The following is a 19,111-nucleotide window of genomic DNA, read 5'->3' as shown; positions in this document are numbered from 1 at the left end:
AAAGAATAAGACAGAGAAGACCCTAATAAACCTTCTGGCTAAGGATGGAGGGACTGGTGGAGGAAGCACCTCTGTCCCCAATCCAGTCAGCTGGGCTCATGAAACTGCAACATGGACTGCAACATGGAAGGAGATGTTTCAACCACTTGGCACAAAAATGATAATGCGGTGTACAGAGCACCTACAGACCGTTCTATCCTTCCCACTGTTCCACAGGCTGCTTGGGAACTCAATATTGACAGGAGCTGTTTCCCAAATTGCCACCGCACACTGCTTTTCTAATCACCTGTCCTATAATGTGACAGAAGATTCCATTAAGGAATTCTTTACAGATTAAATAACAGTGTGGTCTCTTTACCAAGTGAATCCAGCAATCCAGCAAGGTTGAAAGGTTTTGGTTACGTTGAGTTTGAGGACCTAGATTCCTTGTCCAATGCCCTGAGTCTCAATGAAGAGTCTCTAAATAATGAGAGAATTCGAATGGACATCGATGATCAAACACAAGATAGACAGGGATGATGGTTCTTTTAGCTGAGATTAAAATCAAGATTCTGACTAAATAGATACACACTGGAGGACCCATCTGATACAGACAGCTTTGAAATTTATCCACCTAAGAAGAGGTGCTGACAAGTATTGAGATCATTATGATTGAGACCAATACTGTGATAGCTATTGGCACAGTTTTCATTATGGCCCAAGCCAGAATATGGATCCATACTGGGGCCAGGATTACTATCATGATAGAGGCAGCAGAGACTATAATAGAGGTTATGATTTCAGGATAGGCAGTGGCAGAAGAGCATTTGGTAGTGGGTACTGTAGAGATGATCACAACAGAGGAGGCGTGGACTGCTATGAAGACAAATATGACAGATATAATGATTATCCTTGGAATGATTACAGGTGTAATAATAGTATTCTCCCAAAGACCCAAATTGAACCTAAAGCCTTGGAACACTCCTAAAGAAGATAATTTCTCTGCTAACACCTTCTAGTCCAATGAAGCAGCATCTATCTTTGGAGAGGCAAAGTCTGTTGACACAGCTGCTAGACAATGAGAAGCGGAGCAGAAAAAGTGGAAGACACTGCAATGTTAGCTGAAATGGCCTAAACTAGAACCATGGACTTGAAAGAGACACACAAGATGGCTAAGTAAATAAACTCAGGAATAGGAAAAGTTAAGGATTGGAAGTAAGTCATCACAAACTGAGTCCTTAGCCACATCTGGCAGAAATTCGAAAAGGAAAGTGTGAGAAATCTCTAGAAAATGAAACACTCAATAAGGAGGAAGACTGTCACTCTCATCTTCTAAGCCTCCCGGCCTGGCCTGTGGGATTAGGCCAAAACTGGCTCTCTGACATCCCCTGAGGAGTCCCGGATTACGAAAGAGCGCAGGCCAGGCCGAGGGACGCCACCGGTGCACAATTGGGGCCAATGAATAACGTGGGAGGTTGGGAAACCGGGAAGGGACCATGGGAGGGCTCCAGAGCGTGTCTTGCTCAGTCCTGATAGACTGGACCCCAGCAGCAAGCTAACCTACCAGTCGAAGCGCCTGCCACCTAGTGGTCAGTGCACATCATAGAGAGCAGTTGAGCAGTCTTAGCATATCATTATCATATTAAGCTTTGACTGGTTGAACAGATGACCAGACAACTGAACACTTAGCATATTAGGCTTTTATGATATAGGATAATCAGCAAATAAATATAAACTTACATTCAGTTCTTATTCTTTTAAACTAAATAAAAATGCTTAATAAAACAAAATGTGATCTTACCAATGCAGGCCACTGAATCTGCTTGCTCTTTGATCCCTGAGTCTGGCTAGGGTTGTTCCTCCTGGCCCAGATTAAGTGGTATTCCACCAAGAAGGTTGAAAAATCTTCATAAACTCTAACCCACTCTCGTTTATCCCATTCAAGATCATCAAATTCCACATATACCTATAGAAGAGAAAACATAAAATTCCATAAGCAATATAGACTATGATATTTTAAAATATGTATAAGCTATGACATTGAGAAGACATTACCAAATTCATTATTCAAATAAACATTTCTCTTAAAATCATTAAGTAACCTATCCATAATCATATTATAACCCCTTATTATATAATATAAATCATAAGTTTATTAAGAAAAGCAATTTACAATAGACTGATCAATATCTAGTCAAGACATACTAGAGCACTCTATAGATACTGATGATTCTAGAAGCAGAGGTCGGAAAACATTTTCTAAAAAGGACCAAACAGTAAATATTTTAGGCTTTGCAAACCATATGGTCACTGTCACAGCTACTTACTTCTGACTTTGTAGTATGAAAGCATTCCTAGACAATATGTAAACAAATGAGCTTGGCTTTATTCCAATAAAACTTTAATACAAAGATAGGCTGCAGTGCAAAGATAGTTCAAAGCATAAAATCAATCAATGCAATATACCACATTAACAGAATGAAGAAAACATGATTATCTTAATTGACACAGGGAAAAAAAACACATTTGACAAGCAACACCTTCATGATTAAAAAACAAACAAACGTCAAACTAAGAATTGAAGGAAACAACCTTAACATAAAGATCATATTGAAAAACCCAAAACTATCATACTCAATGGTGAAAGACTGAAAGCTTTTCCTTTACACTGGGAACAAGACAAGGATGTTACATTTGGAAAACCAAAACTGACATTTTTATAAAATCTCACTAGTGGCCCGATGCACAAAATCCATGCATGGGGTTGGGGATAGGTGTTCCTCAGCCCGGCCTGCACCCTCTCCAATCTGGGACCCCTAGGGATCAAGATCAGGCCTAAACTGGCAGTTGGACATCACTCTTGCAATCCGGGACTGCTGGCTAACTGCTCTCCTGCCTGCCTGCCTGGTTGCCCCTAACCACTCTGTCTGCTGGCCTACTCACTCCCAACTGCCCCCCCACCCCCACTGGCCTGATCTCCCACAACTGCTGTCCCATCCTGGCCTGATAACTCACAACTGCCCTCTCCTCTTGGCCCCTAGCCACCTATACCTAGATCCCACCACCATGGCTTTGTTCAGAAGAATGTCTGGAAGGTCTCCTGGAAGGTCTCCCAGTCTAGTTAGCATATTACCCTTTTATTAGTATAGACAGAGGCTTGGTGCACAGTAGGGGGTCAGCTGGTTTGCCCTAAAGGGTATCCTGAATCAGGGTAGGAGCTCCCATGGGGGACAGGGCGGCCTGGGTGAGGGGCTTGTGGTGGTTTGCAGGCCAGCCACGTCCCCATGGGGTGAGAATCCCTGCTGGGGGATGTGGTCAGACTGGGTGAGGGGCTGAGGGCCGTTTGCAGGCCCCTCCCTTGGCGGCCTGGCCAGAGCAAACCAAGCTTCCCATGCGCTCAGGCCAGCTCTGTGGCTGCTGCCCACAGGCCCTTCCTTCAGCGGCTGACCAGTGCAGACAGGAAGCTTGGGTTGACCTGGGCAATGGAGGAAGCCAAGCCTCCCGCCCAATCCAGCTGGCTCCATGACCTTTGCCATCTTTGTCCTGCTTATTTGCATATTCCCTCCTGATAGGCTGTGGGTGTCGCAGAGTGATGGTCAATTACCATATTTCTCTTATTAATATAGAAGATTCAATCATTCTACCCCTTCTTGGCCCTCATTTACATCCTTTTCCATTCATTCTCTAAAATTATCTTGTCATAGAACTGTCTTCCCAATTAGTTCAGTTACATTGAAGGTAGTCCTTTATCTTTTTCTCCCACCCATCTTTTGTTACATTATACCTAAAGTGTTTCAGTTTCCCTATATTTAATTCTTGTTTGTACTGGACTCTTTCAAGTTCTTCAGTATGTATGTAACTCCCACGTTAACAAACTTAGCTTTGAACTTCTATAAACAGTTACCTGTCACACAGATTATATTATCATAATCATATACTCTCCTATATTCTTCAAATATAATATCTTTAAATTATATATGCAAATTCATTGAGGGTAAAGCTGTTATAGTGTCCAGTACAATGATGCACATTTACTAAGTGCTTAATAAATATTAAATATCTTCTGACTCCTGCCGAAACCGGTTTGGCTCAGTGGACAGAGCGTCAGCCTGCGGACTGAAGGGTCCTGGGTTCGATTCCGGTCAAGGGCATGTACTTTGGTTGCGGGCACATCCCCAGTAGGGAGTGTGCAAGAGGTAGTTGATCGATGATTCTCTCTCATCGTTTCTAACTCTCTATTCCTCTCTCTTCCTCTCTGTAAAAAAATCAATAAAATATATTTAAAAATATATATCTTCTGACTCCTGTAATCATGTACTTTTAAACATGGAGATAAACTGGTAAAAGATATATTTGATTCTGAGGTTTTTGTGCTGCTGCCTGTTAGAAAGCTAGTTAGATGTGTTTACCTATTAGAACTGGTAAAGACAGGAATACACTGTTCAAGGAGTTAACATCTGTTTCTAGTTATCCACACAAAGTCAACAGGAGCCCAAGTCAAGGCTTCTTCTAAAAATGATCCTTAGGGGTTGAGATAAGGTCTATCTGGCGTTATGCAAATGTTTCAGAGTATAGAAATTCTCCCACTATTTAAAATTGTATAAGATTCTCATATTTAATTATTTAATTGTTAAGCTATAGTATAAATGGGCTTCTGGAAACTCCAGAAAAACTAAAGTAGAGACAATGTTAAGGAAAACCTGAACACTATCTGCTTTGCCCTCGTGAACAATTATAATATGGTCTTATTGACAAAACATTTCAGTCAAGAATCTAAAAAGCCAAGGTTTGTATACATTTCTCTAACCCAAAGGACATATATCCAATGTAAAGTCTTGTAAATGTCAAGACCTACTGCAGATCGGAAGTCATACCACTAACAGTCTATGTACACATATTTTGTGTTGTGTATATTATGTACTGTATTCTTATAATAAAGCAAGCTAGAGAAAATATTAAAGAAAATAACAGAAAATGCATCTATAGTACTTATTTTTAAGAAATCCATGTATGAAAGGAATTGAGCAGTTCAAACCCATGCCATTCAAGAGTCAACTGTAGACGTGAGGCCCTCAATAAACTGAGCTGCAGACAGAATTGGAACCTCCTGTTTCAGCAAGATCCTGTTTCTCCAGTATTACCTCAATGAACAAGGAGACTGGGTCTATACCCCGAAGAAGTTCAATCCTACGAGACAACAAATCTGCTCAGTTCATCCTGCTTGGTTCTCTCCAGATGACAAATACTCTCAACACTGAATCTCCACCAACAAACGTTTCAAGATGCTGATGACCCAGTAGCTGCACCCTGTACTGTGACAGTTCTTTAAATTTCATGTCTTTCCTGCCACCTGTTACTCATCTGAGACTTTCCGAAACCAAGCTTTTCAGTCTGTGAGCCTGGAAGCCTTGCTCTTTGGAATCTGGTATCATCATTACCTTTGATCATGCAGTGCAAAGCAATCATGATAGCACCACCACCTTTAAAGGGAACACGTTTGCATCTGCTTTTCATATTTTGACTGCCACATTATTAAACTTTTTTTAAAAAGGTCAACTGTAATATTATACTAGGCGAAATAAGGCAGACAGAGAAAGATAAGCATCACATGATCTTACTCATATGTGGAATCTAATGAACCAAATAAACTGATGATCAAAAATAGAGCGAGACATAGAAGCATGAACAGACTGTTGAACCTCAGAGGAAAGGCAGGGGCGGGTAGGTGGGAAGAGATCAATCAATGAACTTGTATGCATATATGCATAGCCATAGACCAGACAATAGGTTGATGGGGGAGGGGGCAGCTGGGAAAAGGTTAATGGGGGAAAAGGAGAACCTATGTAATACTTTCAACAATAAAGATTTGTAAAAAAAATTTAAGCTAAAAAAAAGAGAGAAAATCAAGATTGCAGCATTACACAACAATTTCAAAATGCAACTAGAAGACAGAGGGGACATCGTCTAGAACCACTGGAAAGTTGGCTGAGTGGAAATTCTACAACTAGAAGGAAAGAAAAAAGTACAGAGACTCAGAGGAGCTGTGACGGTGCAGAGACCTGTGCATGTGAAAAGGGCGGGCAGCTGAATATGTGGCTGGCTTACTCGAGGTGCACAGAGAAGATGGACAGAAAGCTCATGGCTAGCTTTCTAATTCATGATGGAAACAAAATCTCTCGAATGCACTGAAATCCAGCTCCGGGTGAGACTTTGGGTACCAAATTCATTCGGGAAGAAACTGGACTGTCTGGCAATGGGCGAAACTCAAGAGCAGCCTTCTTTCAGAGGTGCGTGCAGCTATTGCTATTGCCGCAGGACACTAAGACACAGGGCCCTCTTAGGGTGGGGCTGATGGGAAACAAGGCTGTCTGTTCCACCCTGAGACTCCACTCCATCCAAGCTGAGCACAGAAGCCCTCCCAGTGGAGACACCACTGGTCCTCACAACCAACTGGCCTGGAGGTCAACTCCCCCCTGAAATACCAACAACAATCAAGGCTTAACTACAACAAGACTGCACACACAGCCCACAAAGGGCTGCACCAAGAGTATCCACCTCAGGTAACTGGGGAGGCTGAGCTACTGGGTCCTGCTTATACACCTAACACACAAAACCACTCCAACAACTCAGGGAAGCAGCTAAAATGCAGAGACAAAGAGGCAGACCATAAATGAAGGAAATGGAGGAAAAGTAAAAGATTGGATATAGAGTTCAAAACCACGGTTATAAGGTTTTTCAAGAATTTCCTAGAAAAGACAGATAAATTTAATGAGACACTTGAGGATATGAAAAAGGATCAACTAGAATTTAAGCATACACTGATTGAAATAAAAAAATACTATACAGAGACAAAAAGCAGACTAGAGGATTGCAAGAATCAAGTCAAAGATTTGGAATACAAAGAATCAAAAAATACTCTTCTGAAAAAAGCAAAAAGAAAAAAGAATTCAAAAAGTTGAAGATAGTGTAAGAAGCTTCTGGGACAATATCAAGTGTACCAACATCAGAATTATGGGGGTCCCAGAAGAAGAGAGAACAAGATACTGAAAACCTATTTGAAGAAATAGTGACAGAAAACTCCCCCCACCTGATGAAAGAAATAGATTTACAAGTCCAGGAAGCGCACAGAACCCCAAACAAAAGGAATCCAAGACACATCATAATTAAAATTCCAAGAGCAAAAGACAAAGAGAGAATATTAAAAGCAGCAAGAGAAAAACAGTTACCTGCAAGGGAGCACCCATAAATTATCAGCTGATTTCTCAACAGAAACTATGCAAGCCAGATGGGAATGGCAAAAAATATTAAAAGTGATGAATAACAAGAAACAACAACCAAGATTACTCTACCTAGCAAAGCTATCATTCAGAATTGAAGGTCAGATAAAGAGCTTCACAGATAAGAAAAAGCTAAAGGAGTTCATCACCACCAAACCAGAATTATAAGAAATGCTGAAATGTATTCTTTAAGAGGAAGAAAAAAGAGGTAAAGATAAAAATTATGAACAACAAATACCTTTTTATCAACAAGTGAATCTAAAAACCAAGGGAATTAAAAATCTGATGAACAGTATTAACTGGTGAATATAATAGAATCAGGGACATAGAAAGGGTGTGAACTGACAATTCTCAGGGGGCAAAGGGAGTGGGAGTGCAGGGAGAGACTGAACAAAAAGTGTACAAATATGGATAAGGACAATGAGGGGGGAATAAGGGCAGAGCGAGGGTAGCAACCTGAAGGGAGGTTTGGGGGGGGGGGGGGAAGAGGAACAACTGTAATAATCTGAACAATATTTATTAAATTTTAAAAAATAGTTAAATGTAGTTGGAAATCTTATTAGTTACCTTCTGATTATAGGTAATGGCTGATTCATTATTTACTAATAAATTTCCCACTGTATTTTATACTCAGTGGAAACTATAAATGCATAATATATTTAATTTACAATATACTAAGAGTTTTCAAATATTTTGCTCATCCTATATTCAACACAATCTTACAAAGAAAAAAATATGGGTGTTATTTTAACATATGATAAAATTGTTATCACAGAGGCTAAATTCCAAAGGTTCTTCACATAATAGGATTGGAACTAAAATTGAAAATTGTAGCACTGATGATTAGGATTAAAATTGAAAATTGTAGCACTGATGAGGAGCTGGGATTCCTTCTAGACTTAGTGATTCCATTTTTTGAAGCAATACATTACTTGAGCCTGTGTTACTAACTTTTTAATTAAAACTACCTATCCAGAGCTGGTGACATGGCTCATATGTCCCCATTTTCCCTCCCTTGGCTCATCTTCACCCTGCCCTTTCTTCCTTCTGGCCATCATTCTGTTGTCCATATTATATGAGTTATGCATATATGTTCTTTAATAGAACTCATGAAAACCTGTCACAGCTGAAACCGGCTTGGCTCAGTGGATAGAGAGTCGGCCTGCGGACTGAAGGGTCCCAGGTTCGATTCCGGTCAATGGCACGTACCTTAGTTGCCCGCACACCCCCAGTGGGGGGTGTGCAGGAGGCAGTTGGTCGATGTTTCTCTCTCATTGACGTTTCTAACTCTCTATCCATCTCAATTCCTCTCTGGGTAAAATCAATAAAATATATTTTTTAAAAAAAAGAAAGAAAGAAAAGAAAACCTGTCACAGTGATCTCTAAATGCTAGTAAAACTCTACCATAATTTCCACTTCTCTGGATTGTGTATCTTCTGCTTTCTTCCTTTAAATGAAATATGGATTTTCTCCAAAGACAGTTTTTTTGCTGGATTCCTCTCAAGTTATGTCTGTTTTCCCTACTATATCCCTTATACTACTGAGCTTAGAGATGGATTAGGTTGCTCATTATTCCTCATTGCAAAATTCATTCTTCTTCCTTGATCATCTATCCTACATGAACTATTCCTTCCCCTCCTCCGGTTAGAGTTTCTCCATAACTTCAATTTCAAACATTTGACTCCTGGAAACCACTTCCTAGGTTTCCTGCTCACTCTCTCCTATTCTGGCCTCATCAATCAATCACTCAGCCCAACACAGGACCTGCAACTTTTTACTGTTGTGCTATTATACTACAATTCTACTATATACATATGTGTGTGTGTGTGTGTATAAAATAAAACTAGACAAGCCACTTGCAAAATGCTAATGAAAATTATCCAAGAGTGGTATACTAAGTTTTCTTTAAGCTTTCCCAAATTTTCCAAGTACATGCTTTAAATTTTGTCTACTCCTCTGTATTGAGCAATAAATAAAATTGTGACTGTATATATAAAAAACACCTGAAAAAAATGTTTTAGGAATATCTTAATTTTCTATTCACATCTGAATGAAGAAAATTGGTTGTGGTAACTACCAGGTTTCAGGGTTTAATTGTCATGTTGCTCCCAAGTATAAAATAGCTTTCAAGAGCTCCAGCTGTAGACTGGGAAGAATCTCTATACCTATCTATAATCACACAGTGACTCCACTATAAACTATATATAGTTTCCTCATGTCAGATTTTAAAAGGATATAAGGAAGAAGGGAAACGTAACTAAGAATATTTACAAATTGGTATCATAAACCTTATAAGAATTTTGTCAGAATAAACTAAACTTTATAAATAATATTAAAAAAAAAACAAAAACCAATACTAGCCCATTGGATGCATAAGTGTAAGAGGATGAACTAAGAAGAAACAAGAATATTGCATGGGAAAGATGATGTAATGTTAACAGATGCAGAGAGAATAAAGAACTACTCACACCTCCTCTTTTGCATCCATCTTCTCCACCAAGGAGAATTGAGTAGAAAACTGGAAAAGGTAGAAGAAACATAGTTATAAAGTAAATGAAGTTGAAATGAAAAAAGAAGACAGTAAGAGAACACCTAGACACTTTAAATTAGTTTTTGTCTCATGACTCTAAATAGTCACAGACCCGAATTAGGCATGCATCTCTAATGTAATCTGTAAAACATAATAAGAAAGGAAAACAATTTCTAAAATGCACTGATTCTGGAAACTGGGAAAACTTTTTAAAGAAAATTATATATTAGCCCAGCCAGTATGCTCAGTGGTTGATCATAGACTTATGAACCAGGAGGCCAAGGTTCGATTCCCGGTCAGGGCAAATGCCTGGGTTGCAGGCTCCATCCCCAGTGTGGGACGTGCAAGGGGCAGCCTATCAATGATTCTCTCTCCTCGTTAATGTTCCTATCTCTCCCTGTCCCTTCCTCTATGAAATCAATAAAAATATCTATAATAATAAAAGCATAATATGTAATTAGACCAGATGACCTTCCGGATGAAGCAGGAATTGTGAGGAAAGCCTAGGCCCCAGGTGCCTGCCAGCTGTCAAAGAGAAACCCGGGCCCCAGAGGGAAGCCAGTGCCGGCAGCTGGGGGAAGGAAGGCCTATGCTTGCACGAATTTCGTGCAGTGGGCCTTTAGTGTATTACAAAAAGAAAATTATATATTAAAGGAACATAATTTGAGTTTAAAAGGCTCTTGACAATCCATTTATGTCAGTTTATATCTAGAATATAAAAACTATTATTTGCAATGTGTCTTGTAAGCACTACAAAAGAAAAAGGTTACACCAAGAGCAAATTTTGTTTCACTAGAAGTAACCCTAAACTTTGTTTAAAATACATTTTATTGATTTTTTTTTTTTTACAGAGAAGAAGGGAGAGGAGGGATAGAGAGTTAGAAAAATCGATGAGAGAGAAACATCGATCAGCTGCCTCCTGCACACCCCCTACTGGGCATGTGCCCACAACCAAGGTACATGCCCTTGATCAAAATCGAACCTGGGACCCTTCAGTCCACAGGCTGATGCTCTATCCACTGAGCAAACTTGGTTAGGACCTAAACTTTTTCTTTAGCAAGAAATTTATTCTTTTTAGATAGACGACTGTAACTAATACACTAAGAAATTTTAAAAATTATGAAAGAACTGAAAATATTCTTAGGAAGAAAATGAAAAATGTAAGCTCATTAATAATATAGCACACCAGGGTACTCAACTGGTAAACAACTATAACTTAAACTATTAACCAAGAACTAAAGTAAAACTTTTTGAATCTCTTCTAAAGTAATCAATAGGACTTTATCCTCATAATTCAGTCAAGATATAAAAGATTTAAGAGCCCTAACTGGTTTAGCTCAGTGGATAGAGCGTCAGCCAGCAGACTGAAGGGTCCCAGGTTCGATTCTGGTCAAAGGCACATACCTTGGTTGCAGGCACATCCCCAGTGAGGGGTATGCACGAGGCAGCTGATCAATGTTTCTCTCTCATTGATGTTTCTAACTCTCTATCCCTCTCCCTTCCTCTGTAAAAAAAAAAATCAATAAAATATTTTTTTATTAAAAAAGATAAGTCAATAGGACTCAACATTAAGAGAATAATTCAACATGCTGGGTAATACGATGAAGATTGCAAGAGATTTCAATAGAGCCCTAGCTGGTTTGGCTCAGTGGATAGAGCATCGACTTGCAGAATGAAGTGTCCCAGGTTTGATTCCAGTCAAGGGCACATGCCCAGGCTGCAGGCTTGATCCCCAGTAGGGCCCATGCAGGAGGCAACTGATCAAATGATTCTCTCTCATCACTGATGTTTCTATTTCTCCCTCCCTTCCAATAAAAAAAACAAAACATATTTTAAAAAGATTTAAATAGATTGGTAAAATGGGCAGAATAAAACTATAACTAAAATAATAGCAACAGCAGTGGCAGGTGACTTTATGCAATAAAAGAAGCTTAAGCTAAAGCTAGAATTTGGCAAAAGTAATGAACACTCCAATTTACAACAGAGAAGCCCCAAAGATTAAAAAATGAGGGGCAAGTAGGGCTAATAGGAAAAGTTAGACTAGTCTGTTTCTTTTCCTGGCTTCAGTCTCACTTTGGCAGAAAATGTGTGTTTTTCCCCTCACCCCTAGAAAAGGTTATCTTTGGGTCTCTGGATCAGGGAGCATATTTGAAGCAAGCTGAATGCAGACATTACTACTGAAACAGCGGATTAAGTGAAAGTTTACATAATGAAATGATGTTGAAAACCAACACCTTTCTCCCACTTCTAAGTCTATTTTTACCTCATTGGGTGAAACTTTTGAGAATTGGGGGGAAAGACTAGCAGATTTTTCTGGGAAACGTGACCAGTTTACAATAAAAGGCAACTAAATACACAGATATTGGGTGTTCCCCAAAGCAATGACCTGATCTCTAAACAGACAAGACTATATAGCCAACCAACCCTGTCCACAGGCTGAGAGCTCCCAATGTGTTTTAAAATATGAGTAGTCAGAATCATCAGTTATGTACTCCAAGTAAAACATCAAATATAAAACAGACAAAATAACACAGGGGGGAAAAAGTGACTTCAAAAAACAAGACTCTGAAAAGAGAAGAAAACATACCAAAATACTAATATAATATTCCCAATAAGAGAAACATAATCAAATCACAGAAACAGGATTATACACACACACACACACACACACACACACACACACACACACACACTATCTGGAAAACAAAAAAGTTAAAAAAAAATTAAACTTTAATATGAAAAATGAAAAATACAATAGAAGCTTTAGAATATTAAGTTAGAAAAAATTTCCCACTAACTGTTAGAAAAGAATGTAAAATGAGAAAAAAATAAGGACCATCATACATACTCTCATACCAATACAAAAGTTTCAGAAAGAGAAAAATAATTAAAAATTAGAAAAAAGAAGAAACAATTTAAAAAAATGTCCTAGAACCTAAACTCAAAGTACCCAGATTTAAAAGCAGCTCCTCAAGAGCTAATAAGCACCATGGATGAAGAGATATCCATCTAGGAATGTCATTGTGAAATTTCCAAACACAAACAACAAAGAAGATTCCACATGATTCTTTCAGATGACAGATCAAAAAGCAGAATGGCATGACTTTTCAAAAGCAAAACCAGTATCTGGAAAACATTAGATCAATACTTTCAAAATTCTTAGGAAAAATAATTTCCAATCTCTAAGCCAGAATTCTATAACCAGTCAGAAATAAGTCAAGTTTAAGAGTAGAATACAAATACTTTCAGATGAACAATCATAAAAGAAGTCCACACAGTCCTTTTAAAATAAATTACTGGAAGATATATTCCACCAATAATACAAGAGACTGTGTAAACCAAAATATGGAATCTAAGAAAAGAGTTAAATAAAAAAGACAAGGGAATCACCAGGATAATGGCAAAATAAGACCACAAGAGTTCTTAGAGTGTCCAGATATAAAAGCCCAAGATTCTAAAGATTAAGATAAAATTGCCAGGTTACTTAATATACATAATTGAGTGTACTGAGAGAATTCTACATAACTTGGGGAGTATCTGATTAAATCTGTGACAAGTACATAGAACACTAAATAAAGGGAGAAAATGCAAGGCAATTATTAACTCCCCCCAAAATAAAATTATTTTTCAAGAAATTAAAAGTTAGTATATAGGCAACCAAAAATACTGTTTATATAGTCACGATAATATAAACATTAGGTACCCATTTAACCAAAACTGAAATATATTGTAAGCACATATGGAGGAATATCAGTTTATCAGGTTTTTATATTTTTATCTATCCTTGTTTGTTTTTATGTTCTGTCTTTCCTACCAAGTATTAATATAAAAGAAAATCACTAAAGTTTAATAAGTATCATTAACATTTCAAAAGCATGATCATTGAGGAACCACAGTAAACCCTGATTTTTCAGAACTTTGGATTTAATGGACAAAATTTCTGGTCTGTATGTCCTATGTGAAAATTAACACTGTTAATTTTGAAATGCTTTTAAACAAGATTTGCTTATAATTAAAGTAACTGTTTATTTATTGTTATTAATTCACTTTTTATTTTGAATACATTTTAGCAAATAGGCAATATGTTGGGGAAAAAAACACTACTAATTTTGCCAACATAGATATTACATATCTACACTATAGTCTATAGATGTAAATCCAATGGTAAACAATTTTCAGTGAATGATTAGCACATGACCATTCAGTATCACTTGAGGTAACTGGTTCTATTGTCATATGGCATGACTGTAGCAGTTTTAACTCCTGCCGGCATATGTTTCCACATGTGTTAAGCCACACCTTAGCCATGTACAATTGTTTACTCACAGTGATTGGTGAATGCACAAATTTACTAGACCTATTCAGTATAAATTTTAAGTTACAGTAATACATATTGAAATCTTTTCTACAAAATTAAATTTTTCACACATAATTTTAATTACACAAACATGTCTACATGATTAAAAATAGGCAAACTAATTTGCCAATTTTTAATATACATATTCGGAAAAGCAACTTTATTATATAACTTAGAGGCCAGGTGCACAAAATTCATGCCTGGGGGGAAGGGCGGGAGAGGGGGGGCTCGTCCTCAGCCCAGCCTGCACCCTCTCCAATCTGGGACCCCTCGAGGGATGTTAAACGCAACATTTGGACCCGATCACACCGGGGATACCCCTTTCACAATCCAGGATTGCTGGCTCCCAACTGCTTGCCTGTTTGCCTGATTGCCCATGAATGCCCCTAACTGCTTCTGCCTGCCAGCCTGATCACCCCCTAACCACTCCCATGCCAACCATATTGATGTCTAACTGCTCCTCTACCAGCCTGTTTGCCCCCAACTTCCCTCCTCTGCTGGCCAGGTCACCCCTAACTGCCCTCCCCTACAGAGTTGATCACCTCCAACTGTCCTCCCTTGCAGACCTGGTCCTTCTCAACTGCCTTTCCTTTCAGGCCTGGTGCCTCCCAACTGCCCTCCCCTGCTGGCCATCTTGTGTCCACATGGGGGCAGGACCTTTGATCACATGGGGGCAGCCATCTTGTGTGTTGGAGTGATGGTCAATCTGAAAATTACTTTTATTAGATAGGACAGAGGTCTGGTGCATGGGTGGAGGCCAGCTGGTTTGCCCTGAAGAGTGTCCTGGATCAGGGTGGGGGCTCCCTTGGGGTGTAGGGCAGCCTGGTTTGCAGGCTGGCCACGGCCCCCAGCAACCCAAGCAGAGGCCCTGGTATCTAGAATTATTTACCTTCTACAATTGAAACTTTGTAGCCTGGAGCAGAACCCCCTGCTCACTCTGGCTTACTTACCTTACTTATACAATAAAACAGCACTGATAAAGGGCAGTAAACGTTTAAATATTGTTCCACACTTAACAGTGGTGTGAACTTGGGAAATTATATAACTTTTCTATGCTTCACTTTCCTTATCAGTGTAAATGGGTTATATAGTTTTTGTGAGGATTAAATAAGTTAACATATATAATTCAATACTGTGCCTTACATATAGTAAACTGTATGTAAGCCTAAATGTTTCAAACTATTCTCTCTGCCTCCAATCACGCCCTCCCCGCCCTCCCCCCTCCAGTCCCCAGCTTACCTACTACTGACAGACTCATTTTCTTAGAACACTTTTGTCTTCCCATCATTCATGTAAGCTATAATGACTCCTTTTGAATCAAGATCAAACTTCTAAGTCTCAGATTTATAGCTTTCCATTACCTAGGATAGGAGTCAGCAAAATATAGCCCACAAGCCAATCACCTGTTTTTTGTATATAAACTCTTAACACAGCCACCCTCATTAATTTATGCATTGTCTATGATGCTTTCTCCCTGATACCAGAGTTGAGCAACTGTGGCATAGTCCATAATGCCCACAAAACATAAAATGTTTACTAATTAGATTCTTTACATAAAATGTTTGCTGATCCTGGAACAAGTTCAGTCTCTTATCTGTACTATTCCATAAATATATTCTACAATGTCTAAAATAAAACTCATCTCTCTTTTTGTATATTTGCTCTTCTCAAATTCCTTATACAGTATTATTGATATTTAAAAATATTTATTGAGAAATTATCACACGCAACACACTACTCTAGTAACTGAGTAGACAGCAGGGGACAAAAAGAAAGCCCTAGCTTTCATAAAGCATATCTGCTTTTGGAGGGCAATAAACCAAATATTTAAAAAATCATACATATAAATACATGTCAGTTGGTAAGTACTTTGAAGAAAATCAAAGTTGTCTAGGAAAACAATGTCAGAAGACTGGTGTGCTATTTTACTTTTTTTTTTGTGGCATATTATCTCTGTTTTTATATATGAATACTTATTTCTTGGTTAATATAATTTTGTTTTTTCCATAACCATTTATTCCTCCATACTCTATCTCCATCTCTTCCAGCCCTTCCAAACACCATGTGTCCATGAGGTTTTTTTTCTTTTTTTAATTTTTTTTTTTTTTTTACTCAATCTCTCCACCTCTATCCTAAACAGAGCTATCGGACTGGTATGAGCCAGCCTCTATTTTGCCTGTTAGTTCAATTTGTCATTCACTTCTAAGGAGTGAAATTTTAAGTACCATGCTGGTTTTTTTTATTAAACCTCACCAGAGGATATTTTTTCCACTGATTTTTGCTGAATCTGTAGATTGCTATCGTGAATGTGATTATTTTTTTTAGTTTCCCTTTCTGATAGTTCATCATCCTATATAATAAAAGCGTAATATACAAATTGTCCCCTCGACCTGGAGTTGTCCAGGAGAAGGGAGGGAGACCCCAGCCAGAGGCGGCGGGAGGTGGCAGGGGGAAAGGAAGGAGTACCCATCCGGCCGCGCGCTGCTAGGAACCCTACCAGCACACAGAATTCATGAACTGGGCCTCTAGTTGGTGTATAAAAATGCAACTAATTTCTGGATATTTATTTTGTATCCTGCTACTTTACTGAATTCATTTATCACTTCTAGTAGATTTTTGGTAGAATCTTTAGGGTGCTCTATAAAGAGTATCATATCATTGGCAAATAATGACAGTTTTACTTCTTCCTTTCCAATTTGTATACCTTTTACTTCTTGTCTGATTATTGTGGCTAGGACTTCCAGTGCCATGTTGAATAAGAGTGGTGCATGTGCACACCTCGTTTTGTTCATGATCTTAAGGTGAACACTTGTAGTTTTTGCCCATTGAGTATAATGCTGACTGTGTGCTTGTTACATATGTCATTTATTACATTGAGGTATGTTCCCCATATTCACACTTTTGCTGAAAGTTTGATCATTAATGGGTGCTGGATTTTATAAAATGCTTTTTCTGCCATTTATTGATATGACCCTGTGGTTTTTATTCTTCACTTTGTTTATGTAGTGTATCATGTTTATTGTTTTGTGGATATTGTACCAAACTTGCATCCCCAGAATAAACCTCACTAAATCATAGTATATCATCTTTTTAATGTATTGCTGGATCTGGTTTAATACTTTGTTGAATATTTTAGAATCTATATTTACTAGAGATATTTTATTTGCCTATACTTTCCTTTGTCATGCCTTTATCTGGTTTTGGAATTAGGGTAATTCTGGCCTCATAAAATGAACTTCCTTTTACTTTTTTTGAAATAATTTGAGAAGGATAGATATTATGTCTTTGAATGTTTGATAAAATTCACTTGTAAACTTACCTGATCCAGTGCTTTGTTTGTTGGGATTTTTTAAATTACTGCTTCAATTTCACTATCTATAACCTTTCTATTCAGATTCTCTGATTATTCCTGATTTAGTTTTTGAACAATGTATATTTCTAGGATTGATCCACTTCATTTCAATTGTCCAATTTGTTGTTCACAATATTTTCTTACAGTCCTTTGTATTTATTTGGGGTCAGTTGTTACTTCTCTTTCATTTCTGATTTTATTTATTTGGGTCCTATTATTTTCGATGAGTCTGTTTAAAGGTCTGTCAAACTTGATTATCTTTTCAAAGAAGCAACTGTTTCATCTTTTTTTGCGTTGCTTTTTAAAAATCTATTTTATTTATTTCTGCTCTGGCCTTATTATTATTTCCTTCCTTCTACTCACTCTTTTTGTTTGTTTGTTTGTTCTTTTTCAAATTCCTTTACATATAAAGTTCAATTATTTATTTCAGCTTTTCTTATTTATTGAGATATAACTGTAATGCTATGAATTTCTCTCTTAGGACTGTTTTCTCTGTGTTCTGACAGATTTTAGTTTGCTGTGTTCTCATTTTCATTTTTTGCAAGGTATCTTTTGATTTCTTCCTTGATCTCGTTGTTTAGTAACATGTTATTTAGCCCCAGGTCTGTGTGTTTTCAGTTTTCTTCTTGTGATTGATTTCAAGTTTCTAGCATTACAGTCAGAGGAGATGCTGAATATGATTTTATTTTCCTAAATTTATTGAGACTTTTTTTGTGTCCCAATATGTGATCTATCCTAGAACATGTCCCATAAGTACTTGAAAAGAATATACACTCTGCTGCTTTGGGGTGAAATGCTCTGAAATATCAATTAAATTTATTTGATCTAATGTCATTTAACACTACCATCTCCTTGTTGATTTTCTGTCTGGAAGATATACCCATTGATAGTTAATGGGGTGTTGAAATCCCCTAATGTAATGGCATCACTGCCAATCTCTCCCTTTATGTCTATCAAGATTTGCTTTACATATTCATCAGGTGTGCCTATGTTGAGTGCATTAATGTTTAAAAGAGTTCTATCTTCTTAGATTGCTCCCTTTATCATTATGTAGTGTCCTTCTTTGTCTCTTACTATAGCCTTAGTTTTGAAGTCTATCTTGTCAGTGTATTGCTACCCCAGTTTTTTTTTTTCCCTTCCATGGACTAGGGTGCTAGTTTAGATATGGTGGCCTAAAATGAGGCAACATTTTAATAAAGTCCTGAATTAGTGAACCACAAAAATGCTTTAGGGAAATGCAATCCAGGAGAAGAGGAAACTTAACCCTCCAGTGGAGTGGATGCTATAATAAAACTGCACTCTAGGTGCCTTCCTTACCTCACTCGAACTTATATTCAGAATTATAAAGACCCTAGACCTTCCATTAATTGAAAAGCAAAGATAATCCAAATTTTTAAGTGGACATAAAAATTGATCTGGCACCACAACAGAAAGAGTATATATCCAAATAGCCAATAAGCATATGAAATGCCAGCAACTCAACAAATAACTCATCAACTAAATGCAAACTAAATATGAGAAAATTAACAAATATCAAAATAATACTGCCCTGGCCGGTGTGGCTTAATTGGTTGGAGCATTGTTCTGTGCACCAAAACGTGGCAGGTTTATTTCCT

At 37.9% G+C, this 19,111-nt stretch overlaps 1 protein-coding gene across 6 annotated transcripts in view; it reads right to left on the bottom strand.

Annotated features, from left to right (window-relative positions):
- The window catches only part of JMJD1C (jumonji domain containing 1C), a 207,745-nt gene that overhangs the window by 147,660 nt on the left and 40,974 nt on the right, over window positions 1-19,111 (bottom strand). For 4 of the 6 annotated variants that reach the window (XM_084903944.1, XM_084903945.1, XM_084903942.1 and 1 more), the window contains exon 2: window positions 1,781-1,945. Coding sequence is in view for 3 of the 6 variants with exons in the window: in XM_084903942.1 (XP_084760068.1) it covers window positions 1,781-1,945 (165 nt within the window). In the remaining 3 variants the exon portion in view is untranslated. Of the gene's footprint in view, window positions 1-1,780; window positions 1,946-9,724; window positions 9,775-19,111 lie in introns of all 6 variants that reach the window. The other 2 variants (XM_084903943.1, XM_084903949.1) reach the window with 2 other exon arrangements.

The sequence above is a fragment of the Pipistrellus hanaki genome (assembly GCF_964339955.1).
Source record: "Pipistrellus hanaki genome assembly, chromosome: 14".
Lineage (NCBI taxonomy): Eukaryota > Metazoa > Chordata > Mammalia > Chiroptera > Vespertilionidae > Pipistrellus > Pipistrellus hanaki.
This window is presented reverse-complemented; position numbering and strand designations above follow the sequence as displayed.